This window comes from Antrostomus carolinensis, unplaced genomic scaffold (genome assembly GCF_000700745.2).
Source record: "Antrostomus carolinensis isolate BGI_N321 unplaced genomic scaffold, ASM70074v2 scaffold45873, whole genome shotgun sequence".
NCBI lineage: Eukaryota > Metazoa > Chordata > Aves > Caprimulgiformes > Caprimulgidae > Antrostomus > Antrostomus carolinensis.
In genome coordinates, this window is record NW_010308130.1 from 16,790 (window position 1) to 40,016 (window position 23,227).

Genomic DNA, 23,227 nt, shown 5'->3' on the forward strand with positions numbered 1-23,227 from the left:
GTCCGAGTTTGCTTTAACTGCAATAAAAAGCCTGGTGACCTTTAACCCCAGGCTCTCCTCCAGATCTCTGCAATTCCTTATGTTCTCAGGGTTACGAATGAAAATATCTGGTCTCCCTTTCACCTCTTAACCTGTTGCAGCCAGAGTGCATGTTTCCAGTTTCTGGCCTCCTCTCGTGTTATATCCATCTTGGAACACTGGGAATGAGCTTACATTCAGCCTCTAGGTTTTAATTTCAAATTAACTGGGAAGGGAGGGAGCTCCCTTGTAAATGAGCAACCAAAAATCCAGTGTATTTTATTCCAATTAAAAAAAAAAAGAAAAAATATATATCTATCTATATATCTATCTATGTATAATTTAGTATATTAAGAATGTGGTTGGCTAATGAAGCTTTGAGTATTCCTAGTTCAAATGATGGATGGTGTTGTTCCTTACTATATTGGATCAGACTTATGGTCTTCTGATTCTTCTTCTGGAACATCTTGCTGATCATGGTGCCCTGTGAGGAAGGTTTGGACTCTGTGCTGCCAGGAAATCTCCGATGTTGGTGTATGAATTACACCTGGTAATTCAATGAACCCTACATCTGGAGGTGCTGTACTTCTGGCCTTGGAAGATTTAACCCAGACTCATTAGCAAGTTTGTTTGAACTGTGATATGAGCAGTGGTCTTGCAGTGCAAGAGCATCAAGTTGAAATAGACCCCCTGGTAGAGACCAGTAGAGCTCTGAAAGGTGAAGCGAACCATACGGCAAAAGGCAAAGCGTTCTGATTTTGCCATTTCAACTTCAATACCAGGTCAAAGGGTAGCAGGGTCTTGCTTTCCCTGACAATGTTCTCATGTACTCAGGTTTTCTTCAAGTTTCTGTGCCAGCTTGTTGCAGTTTAAAGTTTTTTCCAGAGCAGAACAAGAGGACAAGTGATGTAGGCAATTCTGAAATACGAAGTTTGAGTTGTTGGGTTGTGATGACTTCTCTTTTCCCCTACTTTTTAAGTGATCCTGGAGTCTCTGGAGCCCCTATGTTCTCGGATGTGTTTGCATAGATACTGCACAGATTTGACTTACCTTTTTTTCTAATAATATGAATTTACAAATCCACCTGGAAAATGGGAACCTTTCTTCTTTGGTCCTAGCAACAGGCACTCACTGAACTTCATCCTTTTATTAAAGGACTGCAATGAATTCACTGATTTTATTATCAAAAGCACCATGTAACCTAACTAATACTGTCTTGTACTATGGATTTGTGGTTCCAGTTATAAGAAGTAAAAGACCATTGTGGATTGAACTGCCTAACATTCTCCTTTCTTGGCTTACATAGACAAAAATTCTTCCACCACGTGAGAGTTGTCTCCTCTTGGAGTTGCTAGAGTTTGATGCAATGTCCTGGAACTGTGGTATTTTTTCCCCTGGCTTATTAAATGTGCTTTTGTGTAGATGAGTGCCCAACACCCTGTTTCTGGACTGTATTGCTAAATTAACTGCTATAAAAGACTTTTATCTTCTGAACATGTGTACTGACTTTTTCCTTGTAACAAGTGGTTCTCACTTTGTCTGTGAAAGAACATACAAAGTGATTGCCCCTTCACAACTACATCCAGCCTACATGAGGAAGTAGACTTGGAAGATGTTCTGGGACACCTTCAGTACTGACTGAATTTACTGGGGACCGTCTAATGTTTTTGTAAGCAAAGTCTGCCATAAACTGGCAGTTGCCCAAGGGAGGGCGTGAGTAGGTAGAAATCCGCTCTTAAAAGACATTCTGCACATCCAGCATAATTCTGTGCTTCAAAGTGTTTTTATTTTTTTAATGGGTGAGCAATGTGTTCTTGGTTTGTAGGCTGTGCCCTGTGTGCTGTTTATACGCGTAGCTTTACTACCATGTTAATGCACAAAGAGAAAGCAGCCATGACATTCCTTGTATAAAATCTTTGGCATCTGTTTCAACAACTTGTTTGATTTTTTTTTTGTCACAGGCAGAATTGCTATTCAGTCAAAGAGAAAATATTGTCTAAACATTATTAGTATATATGCGATCTTAGTAACTTAGCAACCTGTCAATATGCAGTCTATTCTTATTGATTATCCTGGAGCTGAATCTTTTATGCTGTTGCTCAACAAAGCAAAATCTTAGGTAGTGCTTAAGCTGCAGCAGGCTTGGTGTTACTCTTTCTGGACAATGTTGGGAGGATTATTTGGGTTCTTTTTTTTGCAAAATGAAAAAAACCCGAAAAAGTAAGGTTTAAGTTCACTGCTGTTTTTTGTACACAAGGGCTTTTATTTTTTCTGATAGTATTGGGTGCTGTGAATGTGCAGAGTATAGAATATAGTTATTAAATTGATTAGCTGTTTAAAGGGGAGAGACGCATATTTTATCAGATCCCAATGCTATTGGTATTAACACATTAGGATTCAATAAACAAAAGGGCTCTAAATGCTATCTGTGGACAGAAAGCTCTACAGGAAACTTAAATGAAGGAAACGGAAACCCTGAAAAAAAAAAATCACTGAAGCAAGTAACCTGTGAGCATCTCGTGTTTGGGGTGGGGTGCCTTAAGACAAGATTTAATCCTAGCAGTAGAAACCTGTGAGAGTTTTATTCCTAAACTCTTAGGAAAAATGCTTCATGTGTGGAGGTATTGGTAGCATCTAACCAGAGTGATCTTTGCAAAACCTATCAGCAGTTAACAGCAACCTTGCTGGAGCTCTGCAAAAGCCCAGACTGTGGGTGTTTCATAATGGCAATGTGAGACAGGTCTGACATTCTAATACAACTCCTGCGTGAAAAAGTCTTGTTTATTTATAAGGGCAGAAATAGGAGGGGACTGTTTTCCAGGAAATTTCCAGATCACTATGTGTGTTTTACCAAAGAAAAACTAGTTACAAATTAATTACCATGAAATTGCAGTTGGTCAAGATGATAGTGTGTCCTTTCAACTGAAGTTCACTGTAATGTTAATATTTCAGTAGTCAAAATTGGCACACTGTCTTGGTAAGATAATGAATTCAATTGGTCTGAGACGTGGCAGGATAAAAGCATGTTCTGAGTTGCAGTATGAAGTTGATTGACTGATGTAAATCTCTTGCCAGAAAAATAATGTCAAATAGATTATTGGCAGATTGAGAAGCTTCTGCACCTCTTCTGTTTAGGAAATGCTATGAACAACACTGAGTAAAATAAGAATCATGTGAATTAACTGATGTGCAAAGATGTGCCGCAGTGAAAAACTTCCTCACCCAAAGCACCACAACATGAGCCTAGATTTGTAGAGGAAAAAATGTCTGATATGATTGCTCTGATCTGATGGCTTTATTTTCATTGTGGGTACCTGTGCCAATTCAGCGTAAAGATTCATCTTCGAGTAGTTTCCTGTCCTTCTGTGAAGCAGATATATGCAAGCTTCATGTAGACATGCACACTTTCAGTTAGACACCCTACCCAAAACCTTTAGGCCAAACTTGGTTTAAATGTACACCAGGAGCATGTTGCACCTGAGCCTTGCAGCTCGGGAAACAGATGGCTGGACAGCATGGCTGTAACACGGATCTAGTGGCAGGGTAGCAGCAGGCTGTAACGTAGCTGCTTGCACAAGAAAAACTGCTTTGTCTTTCACATCCCCACCTCCCATTGGTTTTCCCGCTCATTCATCCTCCTGCCCAGTTCCTGACGGGTGAAGCTGCACTTGCTGAAGTTGGCCAAAGTGTCCCATATGTTCCTGTCTGCGTCACTTGTGAATTGGACCTTTGGTGGTGTTCTGGGAAATGTGACAACCCTCGCTAGCTTTTGATGTCAGAAAGAGTTTGTTTGTTGAAATAAACACCATCATTACATTAGATCTGCCTTGCATTCATGCTAGGTGTCTGTCTGCTCTGGCTGTGCTGAGACATTCACACATGCCCCTGTCACTTTGCGTAGCCTGGTCTTTAACATTCCAGGATTCTGGCTTCCCGCCTAGTCATATGGACTTTGCTCTTCATCTTTTTGCTTCCAGCATAACCAGCCCAGCAAGGTTTAAGTACCACTATCTCACTTTATTTTGCAGCCTCTCATTTTCATATTTTATTGTCAACTGATGTTGTCAGTTACTGTAGCTCCACATACTGTGGCATTGTCTTTGCGTTTGATTTATTGCTGATGGCTGTAATATAATTTGGCACCAACAGATACATCTTTGCCTGCCAGTAATTTGAGAACAGAGAGTGATTTGGACAAGTGATAGAACTGTCTGTTTTTTGTTGTCTGTGTCCCATCCCCACTCCCCCCTGCTTTAGCTGAGCACTCTTTCTTGATAAAGCAATGTTGACATGTATATTCTGTCAGTCACAGCACACAGTCAGTCATGAAATGTTTTTGTTCCTAGTGCAGGCACATCAACAATGAAATCATGGCCATGCCAAAACAAATAAAAACTTACTATGAGGGCTTTCAAAACCAACAGTATAATGTGTTAAAGACAAAGCTAAGCTAGAACTGCAGCTACTCAGTTACCTTAGGCAAAAATGGAAGTGCATTCAGCTTTTTAACTTCATTTTTATTGGATATAACTCAAGCAAAAAATAAAGCAATACAGATACAAGGTTTATGTGTGTGTGTGTGTGTGTGTGTATATATATATATATATAAAAGAAGTCCTCATGAAGGAAATGTCTCAATTGTGGCATTACAGAATTTCTGTCAAGAATGCCTGGAGATTTCGAAGCACTCTGATTTCTGACATTTTGAAAAGCTGGCTAAATCTTTTGGGTTCTTCTTAAAAGGCAGTTTTACAGCAGCACTGGAGAGAAGCAGTAGTGTATGTATGATAATGTACAGATGATGACTTGTCAGGAAGGCACCAGAATGCTTCACAGCTACCATGATATTAATAGAATTGCAGATAGGAAAGAAATTGTTTGAACAAGAAAAGGCAGGTGATCTTGATATTTTCAGACTTTACCTAAAATGGTTTATCAGCTTTGTGCCTTGGCTTTCATTTTTGAAACATGAAACAGATTTGTAAAAGGCTTTAAATGCTTGGGTCAAGCATCTTCCAACCCCCAGCTCCTCTCTCCAGAACCCCTGTCTAGGGTTGGTATTGACTGCTTGATTCAGCTCACAGTATTATGCAGTGTACATAGTATATGCAAGTAGACACCAGCATCTGAAGGTTTGGGGACCAAAGCTGAATTCTCCACTGCCAAACTGTAATTTTCTGAAAGCAGCTACTGTAAGAGGACATCTTGAGACTATGTATGCATTCTGGTTTGAATTCTCACTTCCTCACAATTAATGCTTAATTTTCTAGTACTGTTAGAATAGGTCCCTATTAAGCTCAAAAATATAAAAATTCAAGAGTGAAATTGTGACTAGTAAAGTGATTTTTTTTTTAACCTTTTAGTTTCAGTATTCATCAGGATAATTGAGGAGGAATGACCATGAGCCATGTGCTGCAATAAATCAGGGTCAACAGAAAGACATAACCCCCACCACCAGAGGAGACCCAGAAGCAAATCTCTCGGCTTTAGACACTTGAAGTTAAAACTGTAGAAGTTTAAGTTTCTACCTCTTATGTCTAACCCTCATGTGACCTAAAGGGTTTTATGTGGAAAGAGCCTTTTGAGAGGTGACTAATAGAAGCAGGGTATATGGAACAGGACAAGGGTGAGACTCTGCAGCTTCTGAGACAATTGTGTTGATGGGAGGGACTGGCAGTTTGGTCAGTGAGGAGAGCCTGGTGGTCTGCTCTGAGCCTTGCTCCAGTGAGCAAAAGGGACCAAACAAATTGTGCTTGCTGGATAAAGGATGCTGCAACCTACCTGGGAGTGCAGGTTTGGCCTTTCTGACGTTTCCTACTAGATTCAAAGTACTGCAGTTCCTTACTTTTTAGCTGCCTTAGGGTCCTAGCTATTGCTGCATAATGAAATGGTTGATTTAATACACTTTAGCCACTGCCTGCATGTTGCTTGCTGTTTGTCACTGAAGCCAAATTGCCTCTCTTCTTGCCCTGCTTCCCCTCTCCTTTCATGCTGCTTTTGCAGGCTTAATTAGAAGTGTTGGCTGCAAAATCACTAGTTAGGTGAATGGTTTTGCAGGGACATGTGTGTGCATTTGGGTCCTCAAAACAACAGAAAGCAAATTAGTATCTTTTGTTTTATGAGCTTTGCCTAAAAGGGAACAAAGAAAAGAAACTACCCTCAGTTATGTAAGATGCCTTTCTGCCACAATTCCTAGCTGGTGTTTCCCACGGTAACTGGGCACAGTTGTTGCACGGTCTTGTTCTTGCAGAACAGGCCTTACTGGAGTTAAGAGCACTGAAAAGAGTTTAAATGCTAATTTAAATTTTGGAATTAATTCTGATTTAAAGGAGTTAATGATCCTTGTGGTTTGCTACCTGCAAGTGTTTAAACCACATATGTTTACTAGCAAGAATATAAAGTATGTCCCAACTCAACTCTGTGTTGGTTAGCAGATAGAATGTTAGGAGTTGGCAGTGGGATGAGGTTAGCTACATTTCTATTTCCTGAACAGATGCTTCATTGCAGTATGCCTTATTAACTAAGTCAATACAAATGCTTTTGAAAGTTGTGCTGTATGTATTAATCACTGTACATGCAACAGAAAATGTCCCAAATTAACACAGCTAATCAAGACAAATTGCAGAGTATTTTCTCAAATTGAAAAGAAAAGCAAGCCAATATTCAGTGACCACACTAGCCAAACTGGTCTCCTGGTTATCCAAGGGTAGTAGAGGGAATGGGAAGAGCCTGTAAGACTTATATGTGGAGAACAGAGGACCCTTGGTCTTACAGGCAAGTTCTGTAGAGCGAAGGAGCAGCACAGAGTATGCTGTGAGCAGCATCCACTCTGCTTCATGTGAGAAAGCAGGCTCTGCAGAGAAATGCTAAAGCCAGATGCCTCAGTGTAGCCACAGCTGTAAGGAATTCACAGCTCAATCTGCCTAGGGGAAACAGGAGATGGCCATTAGTGTGATACAAGAAAGATTTGGGGGTTCTGAATGTATACTCAGGCAGGGAAGAAACTGTTTTGAGTATTTGCTGGGATTCATCTTTCATCTTGACTGCCCTTGCAACAGCTCTTTCACACAGAATATATTCACACTGTAAAGTTACTACACTGCTCCCAAGAGGAGAGTTTTCCTGCTCTGTTGTCTTCTATATAGGTTAATGGGTAAAATAAATACAAAGTAAGGGAAGGAGATCACTACACATGACACTGGAGTGTGGTGAGCAAGTAGAGCTGCTGGGAAGAGAGGCAGATTCCTAGAATAGCACATTGCTTACGCCCAAAGTTTGTGAAGAGGACAGGAGAAATCAGTATGGAGCTCTGCAGGACAGAGAGGATTTTTGGTAGGGCCAATTCTTCCTAGCACCTGTATTTAAATAATTCCCTCTCATACAAAGTCACTTGAAATATGGAAGGATAGGGGAGAGGTGTGCACTGGAAAGAAATGAAAAACCTATGGGATATGCTTAGGTTTGCACTGGTCTTGTGAAGGGAGACTTGTGATGCAGGGCATGTGCGATACTTCTTTTTTGGAGGAAGCAAAGCTAGAGACAGTTGTGAAATGTGATCAATGAGGTCAGGCCACTAGCAGGATGCAAAGGGATGAATGGGCTGCAACACCAAGTCCTCAGTGAGCTCTTACCTCACACCAGTACCTTGAGTGCCTCATCCATGTTAACAGTGCTGTGCTCATGCTGCTGCAAACTCACACTCGCCTTCTCTGGGAAGAATACTTTGTGACTGATTGAACAGTTCTGCCAACCCACTTGTTTAACTGCAGCTACTCCTTCTGGTCAGTTACAGCCCAAGAGCTACAGCACTGCAGGCACAGGACAACACACAGCAAAGTCAGGAAGGGGCCTGGAAAACAAAGTAATTATGCCTGCTGAAGAGAGATGGTGGAGTGAATGGGGTCAGCAGCCAAGAGACAGGTATTAGCCTGTTTCTTTTTATTCCTGGAATGCAATTTAGTGAAGTAGGCAAGCTTTGATAGGGACTTGCAAGCCCCTTCCTTCCTAGGATGCTCAGCACTGTTGCACCCCCCTGCAATGCAGACACAGATGGTATCCCAGGTGCGAGTGTTGTGCTGGGTGCTCCCAGCTATGGGCTACACCTATAGTCACCAGCAACACTTATCTTCGTGCACAGCTGCAGCCTATACCAGATTTCGGAAGGCAGCTGGAACGCAGACACCCAGCCTAGCTTCTGACACAGCCTCCATCTTAACACTCTGTGCAGCAAGGGTGTGATTATGACCTGTTTGTATGCTCACCTGCTGACCTAGCAGGACCCCATGGGAAGCAGCATCTCTGATGACAGAGTTGTACATATGAATGCTCTAACTGGATCCCAGGATGGAAAGTTCCTGCATTCCTTTTCTAAGAATTCTGGAAAACTTGAGCATAGCATGTCTTTTTTGTGAAGCCCATCATTAGCCCGACCTAGTTCACAAGGGTCTTCACCACCTGTGGGCTCCTGATCTTGTCAGTGCTTTCTACGTACACCACAAGCTACAGGATGGTCTTGCCCAACCCAGACTGGGTACCAGGAAGGAGCTGGAGGTAATGAGGCTCCATGAGAGGAAGATTGTTCTCAAATACAGATACCGTGTTATCCAATTAACTGTGAACTGGTACTACAACTTCACAGCTCGGGGCCCAGTTGTGACTTTGCACAAGTGATCTCATAATCCAAAGAGGGTGTGGTCTGTCCAGGGCTTGTCTCCTGCTCCAGCTGCATAACCAAGCCTGCCATTCCAGACTGATGACCAAACATCATGTTAGAGGCGTGGACTTGGTAAGGAAACATTATGATAAATAAACAGCAACATTCAGCCTGGCTACTGGACTAGGAAAAAGGCTTTGTTGTATGCATGCTGTCTTTTCAAGGGAACGTGTCAGGGTAGTGGCATGCTATCATCACTTGAAAAGAACAAAGTTGAGCATGACTGACAGTGTGAGCATGGAAAGAGCTGTTCCTTGGACTGCTTCCAAGCATAGACATAGTAGACACAGTTGATACAGGGACTCAGACCAAAGCTACTCCAAAAAAATCCCCAAAACAACTAGTGTCAGCTTTTCAACACCAGCTACTCCACTGTTGCACTTGCCTAGTTGCTAAAGTAGATGTAACCACAGCTAAGTGGTTCTATGACCAAAGTAGGATTAAGTTAGAGCAGCCTTTTGACAGCAAATTCAGCTACTGTGAGACAGGGCCTGACTGAAAGTTACCAGCTTTTCAAGGCTTATAGCTAGATTTCAGAGAGGCTGAATACTGCCTAAGAAGTTAACCAGCATCTAGCTTTTATTTACAAGATATATACAGCAAGATTTGCTGAACCTGCTGAGGGAGGTTCATAATTTCATGGCTAAAGCAAATGCAACAGCAGCACATAGTGACAGGTGCAAAAGTCATGTATAGGTTGGTGACTTTGTAGATGAGGTCTGAAGAGAGTATTGTGTTAGTTATAGGAGAAGTGGTAGAGATCCTGTTTGACAGCCATGAGCAAGCCAGGAACTCCTCGGCTACCCCCAAGTCTTGAAGAAAACACCACACTGGGAATGGCATCTTTGGAGGATGGGTGGGGAGAAGGGATGGTTCTAAGCAGATGGGCATCTTGGAGACTCCAAATTCTGGTGTAGCAATCCTGACCAACTGGAAAGAACACCACAACTCAACATTACACAAAAAGTACTTCACACAGCTCTGCAAGATCATAATCATAGAAGCAGAAGGTCTATGGGAAAAAACCCTGACCATTTCTACACACACACAAGAGGCAAAGTCCTTATCAATACTTTACAGAACAGAAATTCCACAATGAATATTGCAAAAGTTGGAAAAAAGTGCATTTCCTATTAAGCAATAAAAGGTACAATAAATCAATATTTAGAGTGTTTTCCTTATTATCAAGCTCCTAAGCCAAAAAGGGGACAAGAACTCACTATCAAATTAACAAGAATTCTTCCCGTTATTCTGTCACTTATTGACAAATCCAAGGAGAGGTTTACACTGGCATTGTGAAACTTGGCTATAGTATGAGGATTTAGATGTTTTGCTCCATTTATTGTTAGCTTTCCTCTCCCACCCCAAATAAAATAATAATTTAAAAAAAAAAAATCTGACTGTAGCCAAGTATATTCAAAATGAATGCAAGTGGTATAGACAGTTTACAAGGAGTTATGCTTGCATGCCAGTAATTCAGTCCATCACCACACTACCCACTTAAGCACCAAATAAACATACAGACCATCTTTAGTCTCTATATGAAATTATCACCAAGTGTCCTGTGGACACGTTGTTTCCCTGAATTTCAAAGTCAAGTGCATTCTGTTCTACTCTTGAGACCCACTGTGGAAAGGATAATGGGACCTTTGCATGACACAGCAGATAAAGCTGTTAAGTGCTACACAGGAGTGATTACAGTAGGTGTGCATCCATAACATTATTTCTTAATTTTCATTGTATATTACTGTATGTCTAAGCCTAAATTTATTCTGAATTTTAAAGGATTAACAGCTTTACAGCTCCAACAGCTGTAGCTAAGAAATACTCCTCAAGCATAAGAAAATCACAACCATGTACTCTACAAGTAGAGGGGAAAAAGTCAACCCACCTGCTATGAGAAGTCCTTCCTCCTCATTTACATGCAAAGGCAGAATAGCATATTCATTGTGATGACCTTTGTACTGTTTCACACACTTTGCTGTTCTCAGGTCCCACAGTTTTATCTGCAAGTTGAAGTCATTGTTTGAAAAAAGATGCATTAATGAAGGAGAGAGCACTTGATGGTTGATAAATAAGTGGATCTGGAAGGGGACCCATAGATGGAGCTACCACCCAGCTCCATACTACCCAAAGAAAAGGCATCTGCCCCTGGGACTAGGATAAGCACCTGTCGATGCCCACATACTAAAAGGAACAGAATACGCTAAAAGCAACAAAACCGTACTTTTCCAGCCATATCTGCTGCCATTAGATAGTGTTCAGCCTCAAGAAGGTGAATAGATGTAACTGCTGAGTCATGGAAGAGACGAATTGCTTTCCAGCTCTGGCCCTTTCGGTTGCGTTGACGCACATCAATGCTGAAAATCTCACCTGAACGGCAGCCATTGTACAGCACTGGGGTCTGTAAGAATCCAACAGAAAGAAGTGTACTAGGCAACATCTGAAAGGATCTTATGAGTTATACAGACACAAGCTATGCCAAGCTTTTGAGCTCTCTGGTGCAGTCATCAAATTATTTTATTAACATTGGCATTAAGAACCAGAATTTTTATTACACACTGCAACATTTTTTCAGCCAATTCAACAGTTCCATTCAAACCTCAACTATTTATTTTGGCTGTAAAGGTTCAGCTAAGTAAGTAGGAACTTAAGTCTAACATTAACAGCAAAACAGGAAGTAGAATTCTCATACTCTGATTTTAATCCTCTCACTAAATCTTTGTGAACAAGTAAATTAGTATTTTATAGTTTTCTCCTTCTTGATGAGGACAATACACTGAGTGTTAACAAAATGAGGTAATTTGCCAAAACCAAAACAATTTTACAACACATTATTATTGTGCTCTTTGTACTTCCTTCATTTCCTTTTTATCTCTGTACAACTAACAAAAATTACCACTGTTGCCACAGAGTTTGAAATTAGTTAATCTTTCTGTTGCTGTTCAATTGTGTGGAAGCATCAGACCAGCTCTGTTGTGGAACAGCGATCCAACAGTAATTGTAATCACAACCTTACGTACAGCATGATGAGTCTCATCCCAAACAGAACGACAAGCCCACCAATGAGGCAAAGCTCTGAAAAAATGAAGGGTGTAAGGTTCTTTTTACCTGTGTGGCAAATTGTTGTGCCAATACATCACTGTTGGTTCCAAATGTCTGTCGATGCCCTGTCACTACATTGGTAACAAGAACTCGTCGGGTCAGGCCTAGGGAAGACAGATAATGTTAATTTAGCTGTTATTTGGGTAGCAGCTGGTACATTAATCCAATAAGTTTCCCACCGAGACAGAAGGGGCTGCTAGCCTTTAAGATCACCTGTGCTGAAGCAGTTGTCTGCTTGGGGATTCAGGCACCAAGCACAGGACCAGGCAGTGGATATCTTGAAGCTGCACAGCATTCCAGGTCGGTCTCCTAGGAGAGAGGGGCAGCACATGAAGCGCCCATAAAGCATTAAGACAGGATGATAACTCAGAAAGCTTCTCTGGATTTCCATACTTTTTCAATATGGCAACCTGAAGCAGAGCAAATGTTACCCTATTAGTGTCCCTGTGCTACTCAAGAGACAGGAAACAAAAGCAGGACTTCATGACTGTAAGCTGAAGATTTATAGTCTATACAGATAGATGACTGTGAGAGACTGAAATTTATTCAGTAGTCAGAGGGCTGACCACAGCAGGAAAGAGAAAAATAACACTTGCCTTACAGCACTAAGTAAGCCTTTTTTAAAAAAAAAACAAGTGGGCTAGAAACACAAAACATACTTTATAAGCTATAGATTAGCCAAAGCCTAACCTGTAGGTTCTTGGCCTGCCTATTAAAAAAAAAAAAAAAAAAAAAAAAAGTTTGATTAAGTAACAAAGCCCTAGATTTGACCCTTACTTGTGTAGTTGCTGCACAAAGTCTACTAATTGACATAAATTTTAAGTCCTCAGTTTTCATTTCCTTCATGGCACATGTACCATGATCATATATATGTCAGGCAGCACAGGTGACAGGTGTAAAACATGGGTTTAGACAGGTTTATGTTCTCTTTGCTTCCAGCATCTACTTAGCAAGGTTCCCTCAAACCAACATTTTAGGAGAGTGAAGTACATCAAGAAACTTGGAAATACCTAAAACAGTCAATAGGAAATACTGGACAGGAAGACTTTGGTGGAACTCAGGGCATCTGATTATATTGAAGGGCTTAAAACATTCTACAGAGCAACTAGGATGCTGGCCTAGCAGCCACCCATCTTCAGTGACTCTTCAAGTTCATGTTAATGCTAATGCTATACATCTTTTTTTGTTTAATGGCTGCATAAATAGCATTACATTAAAAATTGAAAACAGGTCCATAACTCTCATCTATCACAGATTTCCTCTGTATAAACTTAACTTATCATGTCTGAATGGAAATCATGTTAGAGGACTATACTGTGTGACCTGAAGAAACATGATTCTGACATCTATCATGAAAGTCCTGCCCCCAAGAACATTGAACAAACAAATACATAAAGATATAGCTGCAGCCATCAGACTTAAGACGCAGGATTCTCTACATCGATCATGCTTATACACAACTGAGCATAAGCTTGTACAAGGAGCTATGGGCCAAGACATTTACCAGCTTTCCACCTTTGATTAATCCACTGAGTGTACCTGAGTAGCTACTATGAGAAGGGATTCTACAATGATTCTAGATTGTCTATAAGGAAATTTGAGTACTTCTTGTGTGCAGCTTCTGAGTATTAGTTACAGGCCAAGCTACCCATGAAAAAAACTCAAATGTTTATTTTACAAGTGAGGTGTTCTCCTGCCAAAGCCAAGTACTACATCATCAACAGCTAAAAATAAACGAGTGCTTTCAATACAGCTTGTTAATTAATTCTTCAGGTAAGCTATTTCACATGTTCACTTCTTAAACTGTTTCAGACTTTCTAAGTTTTAGAAGAATACAACAGTCTTGCCAGCTACTGAAGAAAAGTGTGGAAAATATCTTTCCTTTGTGCTCTTTTCATACCATAACTGCTATTGAAAATCAGAGAAAAACCAACAACAACAAAAGCACCCTACCTGGGTAAGTGTTGCTGAACAATGATGCTGGAAGCAGACTGGCACAGCCTGGTGTTTCTGCAATTCCCATGAGACACAGCTTGCTGAAGTGAGTTAAGGAAAACAAAGATTTCTCCCTAGAGAAATTTCTGCCTAACATTTACACCTGGAAAAATCAAAATGCTCTTACACAGTCACAGCTCACAAGACTTTCCCTTTGAGACCTGTGATGTACCTTACAGTTTTCAATTAAGTCTTGACTTCATTTCTTTAATGGGAAAGAGCTAAAAAGAACTCCCATTCTTGCTTGTATATTTTCACTACCAGAAAGATAAGATATGAGGAAGACTAAGACATCTTTCTAGTGATAGACATATGGCCTACATAGATTATTCTTCTCATCTTCACATGCTGATGACACTGCATTAATATAGATCTGTTTTTCATGGAGGTAAGTTGGAAAAAGAGGAGCACATATTAGGGGGGCAAGGAAAACTTACTTTAGATCACATTAAAATACTTGCTAAAGATTATACCAGGTATAAATAAGATTTGAAAGCCACATTTCAAGTTCAGTGGTGTAAACCTGTGACATGACTAGAGGAAAGCACAACATAACCAAACTAAACGATCCCCAAGTCCTAACACAGCTGTGACCAAGCCTGAGGAAGTCCTGCCACCTTCTGGATCAGTCCTGAATTGCTTGGCTTTTCCCATCAGCCATTACATGCATTTCTATATAATTCCTCTTTTGGCACTTTAATAGCACATCTGTTGCCAGCCATCTCCCACGTTAAAATCTCCTTTTCTTCCTTTCTTCTAGACTCTGCATTATCCATTACTGCTTCCTCTATTACACCATCAACCTTCCTCTTCTTCTGAGACATATCTGCAGAACATGCTCTGAAAGTTGCAGAGCACGATGCCAATGAATTGCTCCTGTTCTCCTCTCACCCCAACCAATGTGGGATGGTTTACAACAGCAACCAACCAACCCACTTTCAAAGAGGTCCACTTCAAAGACAAAGTTATTTACCTTAACTGTCTTTCTTGTTCTTTTGCCCCAGACAATTTCTAAACATCACATAAATTCTGAATATGGCATCCACACTGCTAATTAAGTAGGAAGTCTCCAGTGCAGGAAACATGGTCTTCCATCTGCTATTACATTGGAACAATTCTGCATATATCTATAACAGAACCATACATCTGTTTCATTAGCTCAAACATCTTTCAATTTTTATAACTTTCTATGTTTTCCAGAAAACTTAATTTCTGGGGCAACTACATGAGATGTCATCCTGGAAGTTAGTTGTTCCGTGCAGCATGATGCAGACTTGTGAGAGCTGAACTGAAATATTGGGTTTTTTTTTTAAAAGGATATAAAACATGAGAATCTGGATGAGTCAATGATGCCCAGCACACGGAATTCACCTTCAGACACAAAAACACATACTATTTTTGTGATCTCTTATTCAATTCATGAAAGGGTACTTCCATGCAAAGATGACATAAAACTGTGTGCTGGGCACACTTTCTTAGCCCGCTAAATAGCCCAATAATGGGTCATGAGGATTTTAGCCTCATATTCCTCTTAAATGTAGGAGACAGAGCAGCATTGAGAAGTCTGTCGAAACATGGACTGAGGCACCAAACACATCCTATTATTTAAGATATCATATTTAAAAGAATCTGAGCATGAAAAGATTAGGAAAGCCTGTTTTAAATATTCTTCATTTTCAAGGATAAACACATTTTTCTCTCCTCCTAACCACTTCCCCAACCCTCATGCCTTTCCACCTGTGCCTCCCAAGGAACAGTATTCTGAGAATGCAACAACTGAAGGAAGCAGGAACAGAACACAGTACTTTGCGGTTTGTGAAGTAGAGGTTGTCATACATCTCCACAGTGAGAGACTCCTTCCCCAAACCACTGAGGTTGATGATACCATATTTACATCCTCCATGCTCTACATCGTTCACAGTGAATATCCGTTCACAAGCAACATCTGCCTGTAAAATAAAAGCTTACTGGTTACGTGTACTGGAAACTTAAAGGAAAAAACAGCTTGAGGGAGCTGTGTCAGCTCTAAAATAAAACAATACATTAATTCTGATCCCTTTAACACCATCCACTTTCCATTCAACTCTTCCAGGTTGGATGAGGCTTTGAGCAACCTGGTCTAGTGGAAGGTGTCCCTGTCATAGCAGGGGGGTTGGAACTAGATGATCTTTAAGGTCACACAGAATCACAGAATGTTAGGGATTGGAAGGGACCTTGAAAGATCATCCAGTCCAATCCCCCTGTCGGAGCAGGAACCTAAATGAGATCACACAGGAAGGCGTCCAGGCAGATTTTGAATGTCTCCAGAGAAGGAGGCTCCACAATCTCTCTGGCAATCCCTTCCAACCCAAACCATTCTGTGATTCTATGATTCTAAAAACAGTGGCCAACTCCTTTTTATATGCATACACAAAAAAAACATGAGTAAGAAAAGGATTTAGTCCCTGCATACTCTTTCCAATTACATCAGTTCTAGACACTTAAGACTCTGACTAGTAAGCACAGACTAGTATTGGCAGAGGACTAAATACAAAAATTTAAATCTTGTCAAAAGTGAACAGGGAATTCTCCTACTGTTGGATCACAGCAAAAAGGCTGGTGCCACATTTCAACTTTTTTTTTTATGACACCAAGTTCCTGACTCCCTTCTGACTTCAGCTACCTATGCAGTGCTCTGTTTACAACACCAGGAGCTGATCCTGGAGAGCTTCCTACATAATACTATGAAAGATCCTTCAGAGACCTCTCCTGCACATACAGTACCATCGAAACCAGTTGAAACTACCTTCAGATCATGAGATGTAAAAAGATTACTGATGTTTACATAGATTCTCTGGACCAGACTGCCGTTCCCCAAATTCTTCTATTTTCTTCTTTCTTCTCTTAATCCCCTCCACTCTCCCACACAGCCCTGCACTAATTATCCACTCAATTCCTGTTTCTTTCAAAGAGGACACGTTGATCAGCTTCAAAAAAACCAACCAACCAAAAAAAAAATCACTTTCATATCCAACCTTTTCATCACTTTCCTTTCTAGGAAAGGAACAGTCTCTTCCAACCTGTTTAACATTACTGAGCACAGGTTTTGAGAACTGACATGACAGGAGTAACACATCTTTGAAAGCAAAATTTGACCTATGGGATTTGAGTACAAGATCCTGAATTTTCACTGAAGATGGGCTCTCTTTATCCTAAAAGCTTAACAGTTCTCATAACATACCACAATTATTTTAAAATTGTTGGTTCCAGTAACTGAGGAATCTGGACTGTGAATTTCTATCTTCCTCCTCTGCATGCAGTTCACTTTTAGCTCATGGACCAGTCTGTAAAAGCAGGTGGGGGTGGGGAAGAGAAGAATTCAGGTAAGCCTAGGTTTAATGCCAGTGAAAATAATTCTGGATAGGATATCCAGAACTGCTTCTCAATCACAGAAAATAAAATGCCAGAACAACTAGCATGCTGCAGTTTCACTTATATAACCCATGAACATGTGCATCTTCCACATTCATGGAATTTCATCCCATTATTTTGAAACCCAGCCCATCTTCGGTAGCAGAAACAACACAGCAAGTCACCAACTTGCCTTCTGGGCTGTTACTGAATCTGAGCATAGCAACTCTAATTGGGGGCAGGCAGAACAATCATGTCAGTTGAAGAGCGTTCATGCAAAGAAAAGCTGCAGGTGTTCATAAAGCACAATGTGGCAAAACAGCAAATACACACACACATATATATATATATATAAAGTGAATTTTAAACTCCAGTTATCTGAAATTGGGAAACCTCTTCATTTGAATTCTCATCACTTTAGTACTGTGAGTATAAAAGGATATAACTATTTATGTATTAGAAGTGATATGTTCCTCTTCGTCCTAAGAGGAAGAGTAAGAAATGCAGAAAACCTGATAGGAACAGCTGCCCTAACAGCAGAACTTGGTATTGCGAACAGAAGACAAATCAAATCATTGTACCTGCAATAACTTGTGGAGCTGAGCAAGCCCAGCTGCCTTTTCTGTAACAGCATAGATGAGTTCAGCCCAGCCCTTGTTGTTTTCTGGAGGAAAATAACATTAAAGTGTACTCAGTTATTTGCTTGTTTGTAATTCAAACATGGCTGTGGTCTCCCATGTTTGGGATATTTAAATAACTTTTTCCTCTAGCCTACATACATTCCAATTTTTAGAACCTCTATAAAACACATTCCAACACCATCTCCCCGATCCCCTAAAGTAAGCAGACAAGAAAGAAACAAGGATATATTCCTGTGAAATGTGGGGTGCTTCTATAAAGACAAAAACCAGAGAAAAAACAAAAAACAACACCCATTGTTTTCAATTGACAGAATCAGCAGTACCACCTTGAGCTGTAAACCCATCTTCTGGTTTCACTGTAACACCTTAAAATCTTATTATACAGCAAAATTTTCTACCACAACAAGACTGTTATTAACTATGCAGTCTTAGTCCTGCACTAAACTACTTTTTCATTCATAATTTTTTAAAATTTCACACAAACACATTCTGGGGACACCAAAAGTTAAGTTACGGAATAAGAAATCTTTTTGATAAAGCTCTGACAAAGAAGTATTTAAGAGTCAAAACGTTCTATCTTGTCTGATTTAATAGCCTGATTTTGAGAAGAGAGGTTTAAGCTGGACATTGGGAAACGGTTCTTCACCCAGAGGGTGGTGGAGCACTGGAATTGGCTCCCCAGGGAGGTGTCCATGGCACCAAGCCTGATAATATTCAAGAAACATTTGGACAACGTCTTCAGACACATGGTCTGAATCTTGGGATTGTCCAGTGCAGGGACAGGAGTTGGACTGATGATCCTTGTGGGTCCCTTCCAACTCACAACATTCTATGACTCTGTGATCCACAGTTCCTATTAACAGAAACATGTCCGGCATCTGTTTGGTATCTTTGAAACCTAAACTGTTCATGGAAAAAGCTAAAACAACAACAACAAAAAGACAAAACCAAACCAACAGTTTTACAGTGAAGACTGAAGAGCTGAATAGCTGGTTGAAGTGGGAACTTCATTACCCACAGAGAAAAATACTGCTCACTTCTTCCAAATGACAGCACATTTAAACTGAGCTGTGATTTGTAAAGTTATAAGACATGGCTTTCAGGTAATTAAAAAACATCCTTGTTAGGTATTTTACCCAGATTACTGACACACAGCATCAGCATTAACTCGGTTGTAACACTTTATGATGAAAAGCATACAGGCTTTCCAGGCATAAACATAAGACTCGCCTTGATTTTACCTGTCCAAAAAAATTCATGAAAGCTGTTTCTACAAAATATCATTAGTATTGTTTCTTCAGTGTCCAGGACTATGATCAATACATTTATTAAACACATGGAAAACTTAAAATCAAGACTCCACGTTGCCAATTCAAGGCAGGGATTTGAAACCTGGCATCCAGTGCCCTGACTTCAGTGCAGCTGTTGGACAACCTGCAACTCTGAGCACAGTTCCTGTCTCTTTATAAGTTTTTTGTCTGTAATGACTTGCTTTCATTCCTGTGTGGAACAGCAATACAAAAGCCTTCAAGGACTATAAACTCCCAGCAAAAAGAAATTTTCATTTCTTCAGACAGTTTAGGGAACTGTATCACAGTCAGAACTGAAAGGCTGTAGCTTATAATCTGTCCTGGTCCAGAGCACAATAAAGCCCAATTGCAGTCTTTTTCAGAATGTACCTTCTTTTGTTTTTCTTCCTCTTCTAAGAGCCTCAGTCTCTTGCATTCCATCGCCTTGTACTGAATGCTCTCCTTGGTGAGTGGGTTGTAGTTATTATGTCCAGGCAGTAGGCGAAAATAGCGGTTCTTTTCTGAGTCATAGTAAAATCCTGGTAGTTCTTAAGGAGAAAAAAAAAAAAAGTGTCAAACCCAGGCAAAATCAGATTGATAACTAAATTTGTTTATTGCTCTTTGACATCCCACATCTTCATGGGAACATCAGAGTCACGAGGCTCAAAGCTCTTGCTCCCAGCAGGTCCTAAGCATGATACATAGACCAGGAATAGATGACAGCTACTTAAAGGACAAAACAGATTACTTATAGTTTTCAAATGCAGTGCTGTTACACAGGTATGGAAGGGACGTCACCCCGACCAAGATGAAATTCAGACAGATCAGAGAAGCAGAGAGGAAAGGTTTTGCTGCAGAACAAAAATTACTTTTCTTCATAAATCAATCACGAGGGGATGCTTTTGGTTAAACAATTAGGTAGGGCAGTCCCAAACAAACAAAAAATTGACAATGACTTTTCACCCACATAACAAGACATCTTTTCTTCAACACATAGGAGAGATTTAGATACAATCAAGAGCACATTTGGACAACACACAGAGGCTCCTTCTAAAGAGGAACTGGGAGGAGAGAAACTAATATTCCATTTTAGTGCTTCACTGCCCAGGTAAATTCGCAGAGGCAGGCACACAGGCAAAATACTTTGACAGATTCGTAACAGTGAATTGTCTCAAGACAAAGGAGACAAGGTGAGTGTTAATATCTTCAGTTCAAGAGTTTTTATTTACACCTTTATCTACCGCCAGAAACCGCATTTGCAGTAACCTCTTTTCACTGCTGCTTACAATTCAGCTCCTTGTCAGCATCTTTTAGGTTTCAGCTTAGCAACACGTGACCAAGATTTATTCAGGTTAACAAAAATATTAAGTTACTGAATAAATCAGTAAAGGTCATAAAAGCACACTGCATTTCGTATAGAGAATCTAATTACACAGTAATAAATGTTTTGCAGGATACATTTCCTATCATGCTCACAGTTTTGGCTTTGTCTGTTGTTAAGAGGTTATAGAGTCTGTGGTGTTACAGGACTCCTGTTGTGGAGAAATACACGTTTCCACAGCCTCAGCTTTTGCTAGTGCTGAGTCAGGAAACCAGAATGCAAATGGGACATCTTCCTCAATAGCACTACTACTGCATTAAGTCTGGTTTCACCAGTCAACTCCCTGGTAATGAACAAACGTTTAGCCAGAGTGTATCAAATACACTGAAGGCACGGAGAGAGATTTCCCCCCACACCCCGAAGTGGTGCATCGTTGTGTCTTTATGTTGTTTTTCTCTACAAACTTTACTGCTTATATCCTTCAACATCATACTATTAATGCAACTACTGCTACTTTTTTCATACAGCCAGCATACAGACACCGATTTTCAACCCGTAAACACGGTCCCTTACCTGGTACTACAGAGTTCTGTGTTAAACTGGATGAAGAAGGATCTCCACTGCTGCTGGGGCCTGCATGCACTGGGGTCTGTGGTTCTTCCTGTTCCAGCCTAGAAAAATAGCACTGCCTTCAAGACAGGCTCACAATTGTCCTACATATCTTTCCCACAAAGAATCTAGAAGCAGCTTGTTATTGACATTAATGGAGTATAATTTTGCAGGGCTGTGATAAGCATACTGTGTATATCACCATACACTAAACTATGAAAATGAAACAGTAAAAATATTCAGCTTCGAAACCTCTCAGTAACATTAGAGATACCAACATCTTAAAAGCCTTAATTACTTGTTAAAATACTAGAGGTGGGAGCTGATTCTGCAAGTGCCTTTAACTCTTCTCAGTGAAAGATTAATTAAAAGAAAAGCCCACCCTTGAAAGCAGTTAAGTCTTCATAGAATAAAGCGAGCGACAGTGTGGGTAAAACATTAATGTCAGGTCAAAAATATTTTGCCATTCTTTTAATTACAAGAATTTCATTGATGAGGTTCAGAAACATGCAAAATAAAAGTTTAATGAAAACTCCAAGAAAGAAAACTCTGTTTTTGTAATAAGCATCACAGTCAACAGGGTAACTGCAGCTTTCTTCTTTTTGGAGTAATTTAAATGGGCACATTCAGTATTGATGAACAAAATTCCACTGGGATGTTTTCTGAATCACCCGTACAATTCTCACTTTTTAAGGCAGGTCTTATTACATGTAATCTTAAAAGCATTTGGCAAGATATTTTGCAAGAGTCATAATTTATTGAAAACAAAATGAAAAAAAACCTCTAGTTCTAATACCAGCTTATTGCTGTTTGATTATACACCTTTGAAAACAGTTAAAGAACACAGCAACCTACAACGGAAAAAATGCCACACCAAACCTAAGCACCTCAATTTTAAGCTTTTTAATAAAATCCTTTTAATTCTGTATTCACTGAATTAGGGCCCATTGACATTTCTAACTTTTTTTACACAAATACAACAGGGAAACCCATGTATTTATGTGTTTGTGTCTCTTTCTCTAAAAATACTTTTTAAAAAAATGCTTACAGAGTATTAAAGCAAAGGGTTGGCTTTCTTTATTCCAGCAAGAGGCACTAAGGAAAGAACACAGGAAAGAAAAAGAGCCATAAAAATAGCTCAAATACAAGCAAGTGTAAGTTCTAAAATTTAAAACATACTTTTCTGAAAGAATCTGTTTTCAAGGCACTGGACTATTCCCGAGACCTTGTTTCAGTTTTCTGATCTGCTAGATGTAGTATTATTACCATGTTACTTAACATGCTTTTAAACTTTCAGGAATATCCCTTAATGACAGTTTGCACATTAGCAGACAGACACCAAGGCATAAAATAAGTGAGCAGTTAGAATGAAGTACTTAGAAACATTTTTCTTCCCTGAACTATCTTTGCATATTGATGAAGAGTTTATGGGCAATCGGGCACACCTGAAAGTACAACCTTACAGAGCCACATCTCAGTTTAAAATCAATATACAGTTGCAAATATATGATAAATTTCCTGAAATCAATGTAATTCCACTCCCACTAGGGATGACAGATATACCAGGAGTACTGTCCACTAGATTTTTAGAGGGCAACCCTCCCAGTTCTAGATAGCCACCATTCTATAATTTTAATTAGGCATAACATCTAATGGTTTAACCCACGCTAAGCACAAGCTGCACATACTTGCCTTTCAGTGCAGTTATCGTGACTGGGTCTTCTGTACTGATGGGGATGGTACCTGTGCCTGTGATTGCTCCAGCCATGCTTTTCTTTGCTTCTCCAGTAATTTCTTTTCATTTCCACCTATAAAGCAAACATACACACGTACTTCAATACTACTTGCCTGGAACGGTCCAACACACAAAGCAGTGTTTTAACACAGCCTTTTTTCAACCAAATAGCTTTGCAGTGGCCTAGAGATCAAATCCAAGGAGGCAAGTTGAAGAAAAAAAAATTACTTTTAAAGAGAAACACTTTAAAATCCAAACGGCATCAGATCTTAAAGAGAGGAAAGGCAAGGCAGAACAGCACCATCGGCCGTCTGAAGGAGGCTGAAAGGAGCACGGTACGGTGTTGACCACCCCCTGCACACAGCTCTAATAAATATCCTCTTGCCGAGAGGGCCGGGCCGGGCCGGGCCG

The 23,227-nt window shown here is 40.1% G+C and overlaps 2 protein-coding genes across 2 annotated transcripts in view; one reads left to right on the top strand and one right to left on the bottom strand.

Annotated features, from left to right (window-relative positions):
• The window catches only part of ZFYVE1 (zinc finger FYVE-type containing 1), a 13,533-nt gene extending 11,304 nt beyond the window's left edge, over positions 1 to 2,229 (top strand). The window contains exon 11 of the mRNA XM_010165666.2: positions 1 to 2,229. This exon is cut by the window's left edge and continues 173 nt beyond it. Coding sequence (XP_010163968.2) covers positions 1 to 45 — 45 coding nt within the window. The 3' untranslated portion in view covers positions 46 to 2,229.
• A 7,062-nt stretch (positions 2,230 to 9,291) lies between these two features.
• On the bottom strand, positions 9,292 to 22,904 carry DCAF4 (DDB1 and CUL4 associated factor 4). Its single transcript, XM_010165667.2, is given in 13 exon segments — positions 9,292 to 9,661; positions 10,623 to 10,737; positions 10,959 to 11,135; positions 11,843 to 11,940; positions 12,050 to 12,145; positions 13,790 to 13,869; positions 15,153 to 15,202; positions 15,637 to 15,780; positions 17,052 to 17,154; positions 17,803 to 17,885; positions 19,542 to 19,699; positions 21,046 to 21,143; positions 22,774 to 22,904. Coding segments are annotated over 13 exon segments (1,527 nt in total). The 3' UTR covers positions 9,292 to 9,467.
• Positions 22,905 to 23,227: the final 323 nt, after the last annotated feature.